The sequence below is a fragment of the Gracilinanus agilis genome, chromosome 6 (genome assembly GCF_016433145.1).
Source record: "Gracilinanus agilis isolate LMUSP501 chromosome 6, AgileGrace, whole genome shotgun sequence".
Classification (NCBI taxonomy): Eukaryota; Metazoa; Chordata; class Mammalia; order Didelphimorphia; family Didelphidae; genus Gracilinanus; species Gracilinanus agilis.
This window is the reverse complement of record NC_058135.1, coordinates 259,654,963-259,671,769: the sequence shown is the minus strand read 5'-3', so window position 1 is coordinate 259,671,769 and position 16,807 is coordinate 259,654,963. Positions and strand designations below refer to the sequence as shown.

The 16,807-nt window shown below is 42.9% G+C and overlaps 1 protein-coding gene across 1 annotated transcript in view; it reads right to left on the bottom strand.

Moving 5' to 3' along the window:
• The window catches only part of TRIM44 (tripartite motif containing 44), a 144,182-nt gene extending 139,253 nt beyond the window's left edge, over positions 1-4,929 (bottom strand). Inside the window, exons 1-2 of the mRNA XM_044681854.1 lie at positions 4,810-4,929; positions 4,499-4,576 (exon numbers count right to left, since the gene is read on the bottom strand). Coding sequence (XP_044537789.1) covers positions 4,499-4,576; positions 4,810-4,929 — 198 coding nt within the window. The remainder of the gene's footprint in view (positions 1-4,498; positions 4,577-4,809) is intronic.
• Positions 4,930-16,807: the final 11,878 nt, after the last annotated feature.

Sequence of the window (16,807 nt, the reverse complement as noted above, 5' to 3'; positions counted from 1 at the left end):
GATCTTTTATGGACTGGCAGCGGGGCTTCAGAAGTCACAGTCCTTCGTCCCAACCTCAGTTTCCTCATCTGGAAAATGGGCTTAAAAACGTGCCACATCAGCATGTTGCAGGAAGGATACCCTATTTGTGAGTGTTACTCTCTGAGCGAGCGCCGCCAAGAGCAGGAGAGGAGAGTGTGTGCACAGCTCCAGGGACTTCCACACACGTGTCAATCAACGTGAGCCGGAATAGTGAGCCGGAAGAGCCTTTACTTTTGAGCCCTGTGAGGGGCGGGTGGAGGCCAAGAGGGGCTCAGGGACTTGTCGGGGGGAACCTGCATCCAGAGGACGCTCGTCCCCAGGTCTGAGCTCAAGCCAAGGATGCCATATTGTCCCGGGACACGGAGGAGCTTCTCGCTCAGCATGCTGGGTAGCCCCGAACTTGGAGAGGGAAACCGAGGCAGCTACAGCTCTGCTGCAGTCTGAGGGTGGATGCATGTGCACGTGTAGATTTGTGTTCACATGTACTATGTCACATGGATAGGTTCACATGGATAGGTGTCTGTTATACATATCCTGTGTAAAAGGTATTGTATGCCTATTTGCATGTTGTGTGTAAATGTGTCCTGTTTGTGTGTACATGTGCTCATATGTGTGCATGTGTGAAATGGATCACATGTTTGTGTGTATCATGCCTATAATCCAATGCATGTGTACGTGTTTGTGAATTGTAGATATAGATGTGTCATCTAAGCATCCGTGTGTACATGTGTAGAGCATGTGCATGTATATTGTGGATGTCTTTATTAGGTAGCATGGATATGTTATGTAATACACACGTGAACACACATGTATATGGGCATGTGTATACCATACAGCTTTTGTATATGTGCATGTTACATGTATATACACATGTGTATATTTGTGCATGCATCACTGAGGGTATATAGCAGACATGCTTGTGTGCACACATGTGTCCGCATACACACATGTATAATATAAACTATAGATCTGTGTGCCTATGCACATGTATTAAATACCAGGCTGGTGTGTGTATGAGCCTACATGTGTGTGCATATATGTTTGTGCACACATGCACAGCATATAGCACACGGGCATGTTTGTGTGCACATGTATGTGCGTGCGTGCCCACATTGTCACACAGGTACATTGTGCATACACACATGGGTTATATAAACTGTAGATGTGTGTGCCTATGCACGTGTATTATATACCAGGCTGGCGTGTGTATGAGCCTACATATATGTGCATGTATATTTGTGTACACATGCACAGCACACTGCATAGGCATGCTTGTGTGTGCATGTGTGTCCACACATGTTATATAAACTGTAGATTGCTGTGCCTGTGCACATGTATTACATACCACACTGGTGTGTGTACGCACATACACACATGTGCGGGTGTGTAATAAATGCCAGTCGGCGTGGCATGGCGACCGCGTCCCCTTGTTCTGAGCAGAGGCCATCCCGCGGTGCTGGCGGGAGCCCCGGACTGGCGGTCAGGCCAAACCTGGGCTCCGTCGGTCGGTCAGTCAGTCGGTCGGGTCGGTCAGTCGGTGAGCCTTTGGGTCCACGTGCCTTCTCTAGCCGGCGCCCGGGCTAAGGGGTGAGCTCACCTCCCGCGTCCTCCACGGACTACTTGTGTGGCCTCGGATCAGCGGCTCGACCTCCCGGACCTCGGTTTCTTCCTCTGGAAAATGGCGCTTAGGCCCTCGGAAGGAGGCCGTTAGGGGAGGGCGGGTCACCAAGCGCAGCGTGGCCTAGGAATGGGAGCCGTAGGGCCCCTGCGCGCCGGTGAGGGCGGGCTGAGAACCAAAGGAAACCACGTGCCCCTAAAGAGCCGCCCCAACGGGACTGCCGAGGCCTGTGATTGGCTTTTGTTTGCAGACGACATAGCAGACGGAGATTGAGCTGCGGGAGCTCCCCAAGGCATCCTCCTCCAATAAACTGAGCCCTGGAGAGAGGCTCCAGACTTAGAGGCCAAGAGTTCGAATTCTGGTCCGGCTGCGGACCAGCTGGGCAACCCTGGGACAGCCTCGGTTTCGTTCTGTGCCAAACAGGGGAAAATAAGACCCATCTGGAAGGGCGGATCAGAGGGAAACAAGGCGTCACCCTGAATCATTCTATGGATGGAATCGTTCCCTTGTCATCGTTAGTGGCCACCTTGTAAGAACGTTGGTAACCCCAGAACCTTCCCCTAATGAGTGGGGAGCTGGGGGGAGGGGCGCCCGGTCCATCTCCCTCGCCAAACTCTGGGTCACGTGGACAAAGACCTTCTTGGAGGCGGCCACCTCCTTGTAGACCGGAAGAGGAAGGTTTACCTCCGCCCTCCCCGTGTGCTCTCTCTCCCCTCAGAGCATATCGCGCATGTTTATCCATCCAAGTGCCCCGTGGCCTTAGGGAGCTGGGCAGGGGCTGTTTTTTGTTTTTTCCGTTACTGCTATATGTCTTCCATGATATCCATCCATGATGGCCCTACTATGTGCTAGACACATACGCAGGGGATACAAAGACAAAAGTGCGACTGTTCCTGCCCCCGGAGACCTTCCATTTGGGGACAGAAGCTCCATGAAAAGCTTGTTGCATGAGAACGAATTGAGTTGAGGGGATGTGAATTGACTTGACTTGGACCTCATCATTGGGCAAAATGGAGCTGAATTCTTGGTTCTTTGCCAAGCCTTCCTCCACATTCCTTTCTCTATTTAATTTTGGTGCACCGGCTCCCCGGCAGAGCCAGCTGGTACCCCCACATTTGGCAGGACCATATTAAATGTCTGGGTCAGAAAAAGGGCTGGGTTACTCATAATCCCCAAAGCCTGCTCTGCGCCCCAGTCCGCCCCCCGCCCCGGTATGCCGGAGCCCAGAATTATCTCTCAGAGAAAAAGCCCAAAGGCTTAGCGTGTCACCCTCGCCAGACTCTGGGTCATGGGGACAAAAGCATTCTTGGAAGCAGCTGGTTCCTTGTAAATAGAGAAAGCTTCTCCCAGTAGGCACCAACTGGACGAGCCTGGCTTCCTGGCTCGCCTGAGACATTAGGCTGATTCATGTCTCTGATACAGAAGATGAATATAAAAATCCAAGTCTAAAATCAAATATATACGTATGTATGTATAAAACATGCGTACTTCTGTATAGCCATACAGGGATTCACATTGCATTGCGTGTGTATTTGTGTCCAGGTTTAGACATACATGTATGCATTAAATGTTTTTGGTGTATAGAGATGCACACTATATATGCACACACAATATATATACACACTATATGTGTATATACATACTATACACACAAATATTCATGCCTATACATGCACACACAATACAGACACACACAATACAGGCACACTATACACACATGAATATTCACACTCATACATGCACACAATGCAAATATGTTAACACACATACACATTGTTAATGTTTGCACATGTCTTTTTGTGTACACATACATGTGTGTATATATATTAGTCTATGCATATATGTGGGCATATTTGTATTACAGAATATTATGTGTATATTATATATAGTTCCCATGTATATGCATATATATGTGTGTATAGTTTTTATGCTGAATTTAATGCACAATATATTGTTGTACATGTATGTACTCATAATATATGCACATTACTCTTTTATATGATGCCTATTATATTACACATATACATACACAATATTATATGTTTGTACTATATGTCTCCACACAGGTATATTTGTGTATACATATCTGTATATATTTATGCTAAATTTAATGTCTATTATTATATACATATACTGTATGCATATGATTGTAATAAAGAATATTATGTTACACATATACCTATATAATCTTATATGGATATGTTACCTGAATTCACACAGGTACATGTATATATGTATGCATATTTATTTATGCTGAATTTAATGTATATGCAGTATACATATGCTAATTGTAATATAAAGTATATTTTATTACATACATACCTATATAATGTTATATGGATATATTACCTGAAAAATACACACAGGGGTGTGTGTGTGTGTGTGTGTTCATCTATGCTGAATTTAATGTAAAATATATGCTTGTACACATATTACATATATAATAAACATCTCTTAATTGTGATATAAAGTGTATTACATATATACCTATATTCTATTATGCAGACACCCATGTATCTAGTGTAGTAGAAAATGTTTATTTATGCTAAATTTAGGAGTCACTGAAGACAGTTTCCAAGCCCCGGCAGAAGAGAATGAAAAATCCTCATGCCTACAGTTTGGGGACAACAATGAATGATTATGTGTTGGGAGTCATAAATGGAAAATGGGGAGAAAATAAATGGCTTTATCTCTAGGCACATTAGAGGCCCTGTTCTTTTTCTGACAGGCAGGCTTAATTAGATCTTAATGCAATGTTCAGAGAGATGCCATTAGCAGTAGCCCGTACTTGGCTCAAGGAGAATAGAAAGTTCCCCAATGTTCCAGCCCCCCAACCAGTACCCCCGGGACAATACTCACTCTGGGGTCCCCACACTTGAATTTTAGCCTCTCCACCATCTCTAGCATGGCCACCTTCAGGTCCACGGGTTCTCTATTCTAGAAGAGAAAAGAAGGTGGGAGAGGTCACTGGGCAGCCTCCCCCATGGCTGCCCTGGCGAGTGCCAACAGCATCTGAGGGGAGGACGATGAAGAAAAAGGCCATTTCTCTTCTTCCCAGATAGCAGTGAACCTTGCAGCCAGCACTGGCAGCTTTGCCCTCCTCCCCGCTTCTCTCCTGGAACAGAAATTGCCCAGTGACCCAGGACATCTGTCAGAATGAAAGTGAATACACTCGGCCAGCCGGGCTCATGGGCTACCAGGGGCTCTGCGTTTGCTGAAGAGTGGAAGTCCAGGCAAGAGGCCGGAGACAGGAATGGAGGGCAGGAGGACTGCCACTCTGGGCTGCTCATCATGATTCAGAACTCTCGCCATTAGAACGCTCATGCCAAGACTTTAACTCCAAGGAGATCTGATTTCATGAAGAGATGCTTGGGGGGTGGAGCTGACTGAGAGATGGGCGGGGGGTGGGGGAGAAGGAGGGAGAATTCTTCCATGGATAAAGATCACAAAGCCATAAAGGGTGAGAGTTTTTGAGCTGTGAGGGATACTTCCTCCCGGGTCATCTAATCACTGCCCCAAGCACCCCCTTTTATACATGGGAAAACTGAGGTCCAGGAAGGGAAGGGTCACAAAGGTAGTAAAGTATCAGAGACAGGATTTGAACCAACTCTTCTGAATGCAGAACCCCTTGGCTTATCTCACACAGAAGTGAAAACTGAGGCCCAAGATCATATAGCTCATTTGGTAGCAAAGCCAGGGCTAAAAGAGTCATCTGACTGGGGCTTTTTGGGGTGTTTATGAATCATTCCTTTCTTCTCCCTGACCTGGGAAGGGGCCCCTCCAGACTAAGGCAGGCTGCTTCACAGACCCCGTGGGTACAATCCATCGCCAGGCTCTTACTCAAAGCCCTTCTTGCAGGCTCAATTCCCTTTTCCACCCATGACTCTCATGGGCTGTCATGCCAGATTATGTTGTGAAAAAACTCTGCACCACCCACTGTGTTTGAGAAGGGTAATGGTGGAACGGCTTCCGCTCCCATCACTCTACTGAAACGCCTCTATTCTGAGGACGCGTGTGTCTATTTAACAGCAAAATCCAATGAATGACCTTTTCTGAGTCTTCATCTTCTTGACCTTTCTGAAGCATCTGAAACTCCATCATTCTAGCACCTCCTGCCCATCTGACTGATCCTTCCCAACCTTCTTAGCTGGTTGACCATTGTTCTCTATCCCCTAAAGTTGGCTGGGTCTCCTCTAAGGCTCTACCTTCCAGGTCTTCTCTTCCCTTCACAATGCTCCCCCTTAGTAATTCCCTTCATTACGGTGGCTTTGGTGATCGTCCCTATAGATACTCACAAGGTGTGTGACCCTGAAAGAGTCATTTAATTTGAGGTCGTTAACTGTACCTCAGTTTCCCCATCTATACAATGGGAATAATAATAGCACCTTCTTCACAGGGTTGTTATTTGGACCAAATGAGACCATACATGTGGCTCTACATAAATGATAATTATTGTTATTATTATTATAAACAACTCAAATTTGTACTTCTAATCCTAATATCTTCCCTAAGCTCTAATCCCTCATCTCTAGCTGCCTGCTATATATCCACACCTGGATATCCTACCAGTATTTAAAAATTACGTCTGTAAAATAATGGCTTCCATTTATCCCACCAGCATTTCAAATTACTCGTGCAAAATAAAAATAATGATGACTTCCATTTATCCCCCCAACATTTCAAAATTACTTCTACAAAATAAAAAATAATGATGACTCCCATTTATAAAGCTCTTTAAGCTTGCTAAGCACTTTACATCCATTATGCCTAGCTAATGTATCCAGACAGACTCTGCTCTCCTTTGAAACAGTGTAGTTTAATGCATAAAGAGCCAGCCCAGAACAAGGAAGCTCTGGGTTCAAATTCCACCCCGGATACATATTGTGTGTTCCCAGGCAAATCACTTACTGGTCAGTGTTCTCTCACACTCCAAGGCAACTTATATTTGTGGAAGGAATTTCCTAGACCTAGACCATTGAAATCATATCTACTGTCTCTATTACATATATGAAAATTGAACTCATTGCCTCCTCTGTGTCCCATTATTTCTCCTATTTCTGTCAATGGCATCCTCCTCCTCCCAGTTACAGTGATTTAGGTGACCTTTGTCTCTATCCCTCTTCCTTGACCCCCCCCTCCAATAAGCTTTCCAGCCTTATAGATTCTACTTTCACATTTCTTGCATTTAGTCCAACCATCTACCATCCTAGCTCTGGCTTTTATCACCTCTCATCTGGACTATCTGTGATAGCCTTCTAAGTGGTCCCTCAACTCCAGTCCTCTCCCATCTCTAATGCCCTTCATGGAGCTGCCAAATAACATTCCTAGAGAGGGCAGGTCTCATCCCATCATTCCCCTGATCAAAACACCTTCAGTGGCTCCCTAATACTGTAGGCTAGGACTAGCAGCAGCCTCAGTTTATTTTTCACTTAAAAGCCAGCTCTAAATCTTACTCTGCATCCCAACCCATTTATATTTGAAATCATTGATTTTTGAAACCATTAAATAGTGTTACCTTGTTTCCTGAATTGGAAACATGGCGCAACCTCTCTCTAGCCGAATAAAAGTAGCAGCTGTTTTATACCAGGGGCCAAGTTGTGTTACCATTGAATAGATCAATCTCATCTTCAGTCTACTGTGACATGATTAGGACCAATAACTGCCGTAAAGACCATCTTTAACCTTAGGGTCAGAGAAGGTCCCCATTGGGACCTTAGATGCATTTTTTGTCCTTCCTATTGAACAAAAAGCATTTATGAGAGGACAGTGGTTTGCTGTCTTAATAGACTTCCCAAAAGTCTTTATTCTCCTGAGAAAATTCATATAGCATTCCTTTTTAGCAGAGGATGTGGGACATTGTATCCACAGTTAAACTTTATAGATATGTTGGTTAGTTTTAATGCTTTTCTTTGTCTCTGCCTTCCTCTGTCTCTGTTTCTCTCAGAGATGGCCGAATGACAAAATAAGATAGTCAGGCATAGCTAGAATCATATGGGTTCAAGTTCTCCACCTGACATAGATTGGCAGGGTGACCTTGGACAAGTCACTTAACTCTTGGTGCTCCAGGCAATTCTCTGCACTGCTAGAGAGATCTTCTCAACCAGAGAGTTCCCTTTCCTAGTGAAATCTGCCTTAGGAGGGAATACATAGATTTAGAAATGAAAGTGATGTATAAAACAAAAGACTAAACTTTCCATATATGTGTGGATGTCTCAACCTCTCTAGAGTCTTAGTTTCCTTGTCTATAAAATGAAGTCCTTTAAATGACACCTGAGGTCCTTATGATCCTGTTAGCCTGGTAATACTATAGAAAGGTCACCTCCTTCAATATGCTGCCTTTTGATCCTGGCACGGAGTAGGCACCTAATATGTTTATGGGCAGTGAGAGCAAATAGTAGGCACTTAATAAATGCTTAAAGACAGTATCTGGTCCATATAAAACACTTTTTATATATGCTATATATACATATAAAACAATTAATGTAAGCTCCCTGAGGGCAGGAACTATTTGACTTTCATGACAGAATCATCATAGCACTTGAGCTGGAAAAGACACCAGAAGCCATCTAGTCCAATACTCTCATTTTACAGATGAAGAAGCAGAGGCTCAGAGAGGTTGAGTCTGATCAACTTCACACAACAAATAAGTACGATAGGCAGAATTTGAACCCAGATTGCCTGATTCCATTAGTCAGTGCTCCTTTCACTATATTCTAATGCCTTCTGTCTTTGAATGCTCAGCACCTGGAACAGAGGAGCCACTTAGTAAATGTTAGTTGGAAAAACAAAATTAAATAAATACTAGTTGATGAGTAAGATGTAGTCTAAGAAATTCAGGTAGCAAACATTTATTATGTGTTTATTGTGTGTGGGCAGCTTCGTGGCTCAGTGGATAGAAAGCCAGGCATAGAGGCAGGAGGTTCTGGGTTCAGATGTGTGCTCAGACACTTCCTAGCTGTGGAACCCTGGGTGAATCATTTAACCCCCATTGCCTAGCCCTTACTGCTCTTCTGTCTTCCAAAATGGAAGGTAAGGGTTAAAAAACAAAAACAAAAACAAAAACCACAAAGTATTGACTGCGTGCCAGACATAATACTAAGTGCTGGGGATATCTTCTGTTACATTGCATTAAATTAAATTGCATGCATATTTTATATAAATACATTGTAATAATTATCCCTCTTATTATATTATTCCACTTCGTTGGGAGACAAAGATTGGCTGGGTTGTAATCCCAACTTTAGACAAGTGAGTTCCCCTCCGTGGGGTTCAGATGCCTCGTCTGTTAAAGCTGGGGCTGGAAGTTGGGGTCCCTTTCCACAATCCTCAGCCTGGAGGCAATGAGGAAAGGGTTAACCTGCCAGACACAGGGTCCAGATTCCCGGAGAGAAGCAGACAATGAGCTTGGCTGATGACATCATTCCCTAATCCTCCTTTCATAGGCTGAGCAACCGGGTCACTAGTCCCTAGAAAGCTTCTCTCCTCCCTCCACCATGCAACATTCCAGTGGCTAGGGCACGGTTTCAACCCTACTGCATAAGGCCACTCTATTATTATTATTATTAAAGCCATCCCCACCCATCCCCCTTGCTTTGGAGTGAGAAATCGGAATGTTTCAGGCTACACTGTAAGCCCCAGAAAGGACAATGAGAATCAGTGGGAGTGCCAGTGAGGGTGTTTTCTGCCAAATGCTGCTCCAACTGGGAGAGATGGAGACCCTTAGTCCCCCAGGCTCCTCCCAGAAAACTGGCATGCATTAACACACACCCAAATAAGCAAAGAATCAGCATCCTTCTCTCCCAGAGAAATCACAGACTACCAGGAGGAAGTAGCACAGGGCCTAGACCCCTCAGAAAAACAAGGTCTAGGGCTTCTATCCACTGGTAACATAAATTTAATTTGATTACTTTTTGGTTTTTAACCAATGATATCTGCCAACATCCCTTTCCCTTCCACTATCTAACGGAGACCTCTTCCCCCCTATAACAAATAATAAGAGGAAGAAAGGGAGGGAGAAAAATCCTACAAAACCAACCAACGTATCAAAAAAGTCTGATGTTATATGTTGTATTCTCCACCCCTGCTACCCTACCTTTACAAAGGAGGGAGTAGGGGTGGCAGATGCTTTCTTGTATCTCTTCCTCAGGGCCACAGTTGATTGTAATAATTTCAGAGCATCATTTGGTTGTGGTTGTTCTGTCTATTTACAACACAGCCCATACGCATGTGAGAGATGCTGTGCTAGGTCCTAGGAATAGTGAGGCACAAATTAAACAGATTTTACCAACAAAGAGCTGGCATTAAGGATTGTAAAACTCACTATGCACAGGCATGATCTCACATGCTCCTCACAGCAACCCCAGGAGGTAGGTGCTATTATGACCTGCATCTTTCAGAGGAGGAAACTGAAGCAGAAAGAGATGAAATTATTCAACCAGGATCACACACACAGCTAGGAAATGTCTGAGGTGGGATTTGAAATCAGGTCTTTATGATTCCAAGTCCAGCATATCCTCACTGCCTTTTAAAAATAAAAACCTTTACCTTCTGACTTAGAATAAGAATAGATAGAAATATTGGTTCCAAGGCAAAGAACAATAAGGGCTAGGCAATTGGGGTTAAGCGACTTGCCCAGGGTTGCATAGCTAGGAAATTTCTAAGACCAGATTTCAACCCAGGACCTCCCATTTTTGGACCTCAGGCTCTATCCACTGAGCCACCTCACTGCCCCTGCACTGTCTTTTTTTTTTTTTTTAAACCCTTGTACTTCGGTGTATTGTCTCATAGGTGGAAGAGTGGTAAGGGTGGGCAATGGGGGTCAAGTGACTTGCCCAGGGTCACACAGCTGGGAAGTGGCTGAGGCCAGGTTTGAACCCAGGACCTCCGGTCTCTAGGCCTGACTCTCACTCCACTGAGCTACCCAGCTGCCCCCCTGCACTATCTTTTAACGAAACTTTTTAATATTTCAGAGGCAGAGGTTCAACCCATAGCAAAGAACTGGAAATCAAGTGGGTACCCATCATTTGGAGGATAGCTAAAAATAACCCTCTACAAAGAGGTATCATTGTTATGTAGTGAGAAATAAGGGATTCAGAGAAACCTGGGAAGATTTGTTAGAACTGAGGTGGAATAAAATGAGCAGAATAAAGAGAATAAACAATAAAAATATAAATATCATTAGATATTAGAATAAAATAGACCTGCTTGCTCATAACAGAGGTGGGAGACTACTGGGACAGAGAACTGTAATCCTGGTAGACTGTAATAAAAGTTTGATTGTTTTTCTTTTTCTTTCTTAAAAGAAAGAATTCAGTCAAGAGGACTTTTTTGTTCTTTTTTGTTCTTCTTCCAGAAATGAGATACTTTTTAGAGAGCATCAGTAGGTGATACTCATTTTTTTTTAAATCATGGATCCCAGTATAGTATTGAAGTTTATAATCAGAAACCCTACCAATTAAGGAAATAGCCCCAGGAGATTTCTCCAAGGGAAAGAAGGCCAAATTAGTATAATACTATAAGGAAGTGCTATATAAGTCCCCTGAAAGACATACAAAGTACAAGATGCCCACATTCTTTCTACAAATCAAAACTCAGTCCTGTAGGGAAGTAGGAGGGGAAGGTGGATAAAGTACAGGTTTGAACCTAGAGCCAGGAAGGCCTGGGTTCCAAGTCCTCCCACCCATTGACCCATATTGGTTGGATGATTCTAGATAAGGGCCTCTTAGTCCAGGCAACTCTCTAAGATTGCAGTTTGCACAGGAGGTGCTGACCTGTATTGGTAAAGGGAGTTTCCTCATCTATATCCATCAAGTCACAGGTCTAATTCCCATCCCATACAGAGTGGGAATCAGAGGATGTGGTGGACCTGTTGTGTGACACTGGAGTATCGGTTCTCTCACTTTTAAAATGGAAATAACAATATTTCAGCTCCTATCTCACAGAATTTCAGAGATAAAGATGGTTTTCAAATCTTAAAATACTGTAGAAATATGTTAGCATCATCTCTCATTCTTGTCGCTTGATCGGCCCACCTCTGTTTCTTTTCTTTTTTAAAAATTTATTTTTTTAGCATTCACTTAAAAAAATGTCATGTTCTAAATTCTCTACCTCCTTCCCACTCCTCCCCCACCCCTTGAGAAAGCAAGCAATATATCAATTATACATGTGAAGTCATGCAAAATAGATTTTCAAATTAGCCATGTTGCAAAAAAAAAATTTTAAAGCAAGAAACATAAAGAAAATGATTTTTAAAAAGTATGCTTCAATCTGCATTCAGAATTCATTGGATCTCTTTCTACCTGGACCCACCTCTATTTATGACCCTATTATTTCCTGGAAATTTTCCTTAATGTCCCTTTTTGTGTTCTAGTCATCATACCAACCATGAACTTCTTCATTGCCTGTTGGGCCACCTGCCATTTTGATTCTGTGGAGATCTTAGTGTTCATTGGATCAGAGGTTCATTGGCCTAGAGCTAGGGTGGGCATCAGAAGCCATTGAATCTGATCTTCTCTTTAACAGTTGAAGAAACTGAGACCCAAAGAAATAATGACTTAGTGTCATAGACCTAGATCTAGAAGAGACCTCGGACACATCTAATCTAATACCTCAATTTATAGATGAACAAACTGAGTCCCAGAAGTGAGTTCCATCGATAATACAAACACACACACACACACACACACACAGAAAAGACATGGTTTCCACAACTCAGTTTCTGAAGGTGGTTTACCAACAACTCTACTCATGCTTGGGACAAATACAACAAATTAGTCAAGAAACATAGATGTGGGGAGCAATCCAAGAACTCAGAAGGAGATGGTGGACAGATTTTGTTTATTTTCTTTGTCCTCCCCCATGGAATGTGGTGTAAAGAGGGGCTCATGTTGAATTGACAGACATCCCTCCATGTCTGACTCAGCCCCAGGACTGTGGGTGCTCCTAAACACCATGCTTTGTTATGATTCAGAGGAGACTCTCCCATTGGCAGGGTAATTCATGATCTTCAGAGGGCTTTCTAAGCAGACTCACTGGATTGATAATTAGAGGAAAACCATCTCTGAGGGCAGTGGCTGTCAAAGGCTCTTCTGCTGTTTGCCCAGGGATTGATACAGTGCATAGCATATAGTTTATGCTCAATAAATCCATCATGAATTGAATCTTCATTAAATAATATTATGAGGTAGATAGAGAAGATTTCTTTATTCTATTTTCTAGAAGAGGAAACTGAAGAACTGAAAAAATACCCTGACTCTGGTAAAACTGGGCCTTTCTCCTCGAGGGAACTTTAGATAAAACTTAAATCAGAGCTCTAAAAAAATAATAATAAATTCTAGCCACAGTAGGCCCAATAGACTAAGTCTCTTGCTCCTGACAGGGCTACTCTGTCCCTTCTCTCCCCACATCCTACCTTTTCATCCCAGGGCAAGAAACAAGAAACTGGGACAGAGAAGCAAAACAGTCTGGGCATATACTAATTATCAGCATTCTTTATCCACTACATTGGTTCATATTTCTCTATATATGTTATACTTGGAATAGCTCTCCTCTCCTCTCCTCTGCTGTCCTCTCTTCTCCTCTCCTGTCCTCTCTTCTCTTCTTGTGTCCTCTCCTTTCCTTTCCTTCTCCCTTACACTCTCCTTCCCCTCTTCTCTATCCTTCCCTTTCCTCCTGGGAGTCAGGAATCTTTCCTCTTGTACTTAATAGTTGAGTGACCTTGGGGCGACTCATTTCACTTCTCTGAAAGGAAGGTGAAAAACTTAGTTTCCTCATTTGTTAAAGAGGAAGATTGGACTCAGTGGTCTCTGCAGGTCCTTCTAACTCTAAATCTATAATGATATGAAAAAAGCACCCTAGAGTAATATATGAAAATTGTCCAGTGCTTCCAAATATCTGAGATCATGAAACTGATGCCATCAAATAATGCTGGAGATGGGGAAACAAGATAATGATAATAATCATAACAATAAGAGCATTTACATAGCACATTTGGGTTTCCATGCACTTAACCTATGCTGATTCATCTGATCCTTATAATGATCCTATAAGGTAGGTGCTATTATCACTCCCATTTTACAAATCAGGAAACTGAGGCTGTGAGAGGTCTAGGAACTTGTCATATAGCAAGTAAATATGCCCATGAAGTGTCTTTTTTTAAGGAACTGGACCATATTAGAGTCAGTATTCCCTCCATAGGCATAGACTGCAACTCTGATAAATCAAAGGTTTTTTTTTTTTTTTTGGCATGGACTCCTGTGACAATTTCTGGTGAAGGCTATGGAAGGGAAATTCCCATAAAATCGTTTCTAAATGCATAAGATAAAGCATGTAGGATTACAAAGGAAACCAAAGTTTAGTTAGGGGGAAAAGTGAGGGTTTTTTTCCCATTGAAGTTCACAGACCCTCTTTCCAACCCCCCACCAAATCTATAAATGTGTCCTTTTGGGGATCTCTAGGTTCAAAACCCCTGCCCTAAAAAGAGGAGCTTGGTGAGTTTCTATTTCTGGAAAAACAAACCCATCACCCACTCACCATTCTGCTGACATCTATCTACGTATCCCAAGAAACAATAATCAAAATATTTTGTTCACATTTTCTTGTGAGGAGGAAGACTGTACTGAGTAGGTGAAGACAGTCCTACAACGTGTTTCTGCTTGAAACAGTGTTTATTAAACACCTGAAGGTACATGCTTAAAAGTCAGGAGGACTTATTGGTGAAACTGAAATGAGAAAGAAGATGTTTTCTCCCGCCTCCAGCTCAGAAAAGTGCTGGAAAATAAGCAGCAAAAATAACTTCCTTCATTCCATAGTCATAGATAGTAGCCAAGGGTCAGAGAGTAGGCTTTTCACATAGAAAGGTTCAGATTCTCCCAGCCTGGTCATAAGATTTATAAACCTGGTGCTAGAAAGGACCTTAGAGGTCACCTAATCCAATTTCCTCATTTTACTGAGGTGGAAGCAGAAATGACTTGTCTAGAGTCACAAAGGGAGTAAATAAGTAGTAGATCCGGGATGAAAACTCAGGTCCTCTGACTCCAAGATCTAACATAGCACCCTGCCTTCCCAAAAAACCAAAAAAGTTGGATATCTAGAGTGGTCTTGCCTTACCTGAATATGTGTGATAGAGACCCTGAGGACCACCATGTTATGAGATCTTACCTTTCCTTTCATCTAATAATATTAAAGTGGCAAATTCAAGTTAAGTCAATAATTAGGTACCTTCTATGAGTCAGGCACAGTGCTAAGCAAATGTTACAAAGGACAATTCTCTGCCCCCCAAAGAACTCACATTCAAATGGGGGAGACCACATGTAAAGACTGGTCCAGATTAGACATGGAAAAAAATCCAGTCTCACAGAGGAAAGCATCAGACAACAGGAAAGATGGGAAAGGTCTCTTTGAATAGATAGATTTCAGCTGAATTTTTAAGAAAGCCAAAGGAACTAAAGCACGGGGCATCTCAGGTATGGGGTATAGTTAGCATAAAAGCAGAGATAGAACTGAAAGTCAGCCTATCTGGTCATAGGAGCATAGGTTTAGGGATCATTTTATTTTACAGCTGGGGAAACTGAGACTCAGAGAAGGAAGTGACTTTCTCAAAGGCATACAGTGACCCAAAATTTTCTCGTAAATCATCTTTTTATAGATTAGGAAACTGAGGCCTGGGGAGAGGAAAGCAATTTGTCCAAGGTCATACCTCAGAGGTTTGTAGAAAAGTCAGACTAGTACCTAAAAAACAAACAAACAAAATATTCCCCCCTATCTGGCTGATCTTGACACTGGGTTACTGGATTTCTTCTGAAAATGCAAACCCTATTAGCTTTGCATGCTTCAGGCAGGAGCAGCAGGAGAGACTTGGGTTGAGAGTATCTAACTTTATTCCGGATTATCTGCTTTAAAAGTCCCAACTGGAAAATGAAGGGCAGGAGCCTCAATTCCCCCCCTTCCCTATTCCCCCTTCTCTTCTCTCTGCTGCCAAGAAACAGAATAGCATCCAGGAGGACCGCTAGCAAGGCTGGTGGGCCTAAAATTAGCCCCACCAGCTGTGTTTTGGTTAGCTAGCCTATATTGCACCAGCAGGACACTGAAATGTAAAGCAGGCGCATCCTTTAAAGAGTCAGTTCTTGGGCGTGCTCAATATTTCACTTGTCTGCCTACTCACCAGAAGAGAGATGGGAGAAGGAACAGAGGGGAAGTGGGCTGATAAGATTATACCCCAAAAAAGCAAGTATCCACAGGCTATTCTGAAATTTAGCCCAGGCAAGGGACCAGAGAGCAGGAGACCTTAACCTAGGATCTACAAGACTCCTAAGGAACCCTCAATAGATTTCTGGGTGTCCTTGAATTTGGATGTGGGGGAAAAATTGGATTCTTTATGGATACTCATCTCTGACCATCAGCCAATCTCCAATAACTGAGGAAATGTAATATTTTCTTCCTTCATTTACAAATATTATTCTCAGGTGGGGTCTATAGGCTTCACTAAACTTCCAAAGAGAATCCATGACATTAAGAAACAAAAACTTAAGAACTCCTGATCCAAATCTGAGTTAAAGCCAAGTTATTGGTCTGCTTAGGTGGAGGGACTTAACACACTATAATTTCCCTGCACTGATGAGATCCCAAGGCTGCACCAAAGATCCCACTCAGACGTTAATATTTTGGATTCCTAGGTTTGGACCACAGGAAGCCTAAGGCCCCTCTCAATTCAGAGATTTCTAAGATTCTGTACCTGAAGAGGAAATGTGCCCAGTGGCCTATCCTATATAGTCTGCCTGCTTTTGTATTGTGTCCATTCCAGAAAAACAAAACAAACAAAAAAAAAACAATTTAGAGAACTCTTCATTAGAGATAATCAACAGAAGAAAAGCCTTAAGATTATGAAGGACTGGGATAGAGTGCCAGGCCTGGAGATGGGAGGTTCTGGGTTCAAATTTGACCCCAGACATTTCCTAGCAGTGTGACCCTGGGCAAGTCACTTAACTCCCATTGCCCAGCCCTTACCACACTTCTGCCTTAGAGTCAATACTAAGATTCTAAGACTGAAATTGAGGAAAGAAAGAGAAAGAAAGGAAGGAAGGAAAGAAGGAAGGAAGGAAGGAAGAAAGAAAGAAAGAAAGAAAGAAAGAGAGAGAGAGAGAAAGAGAGAGAGAAAGAGAGAGAGAAAGA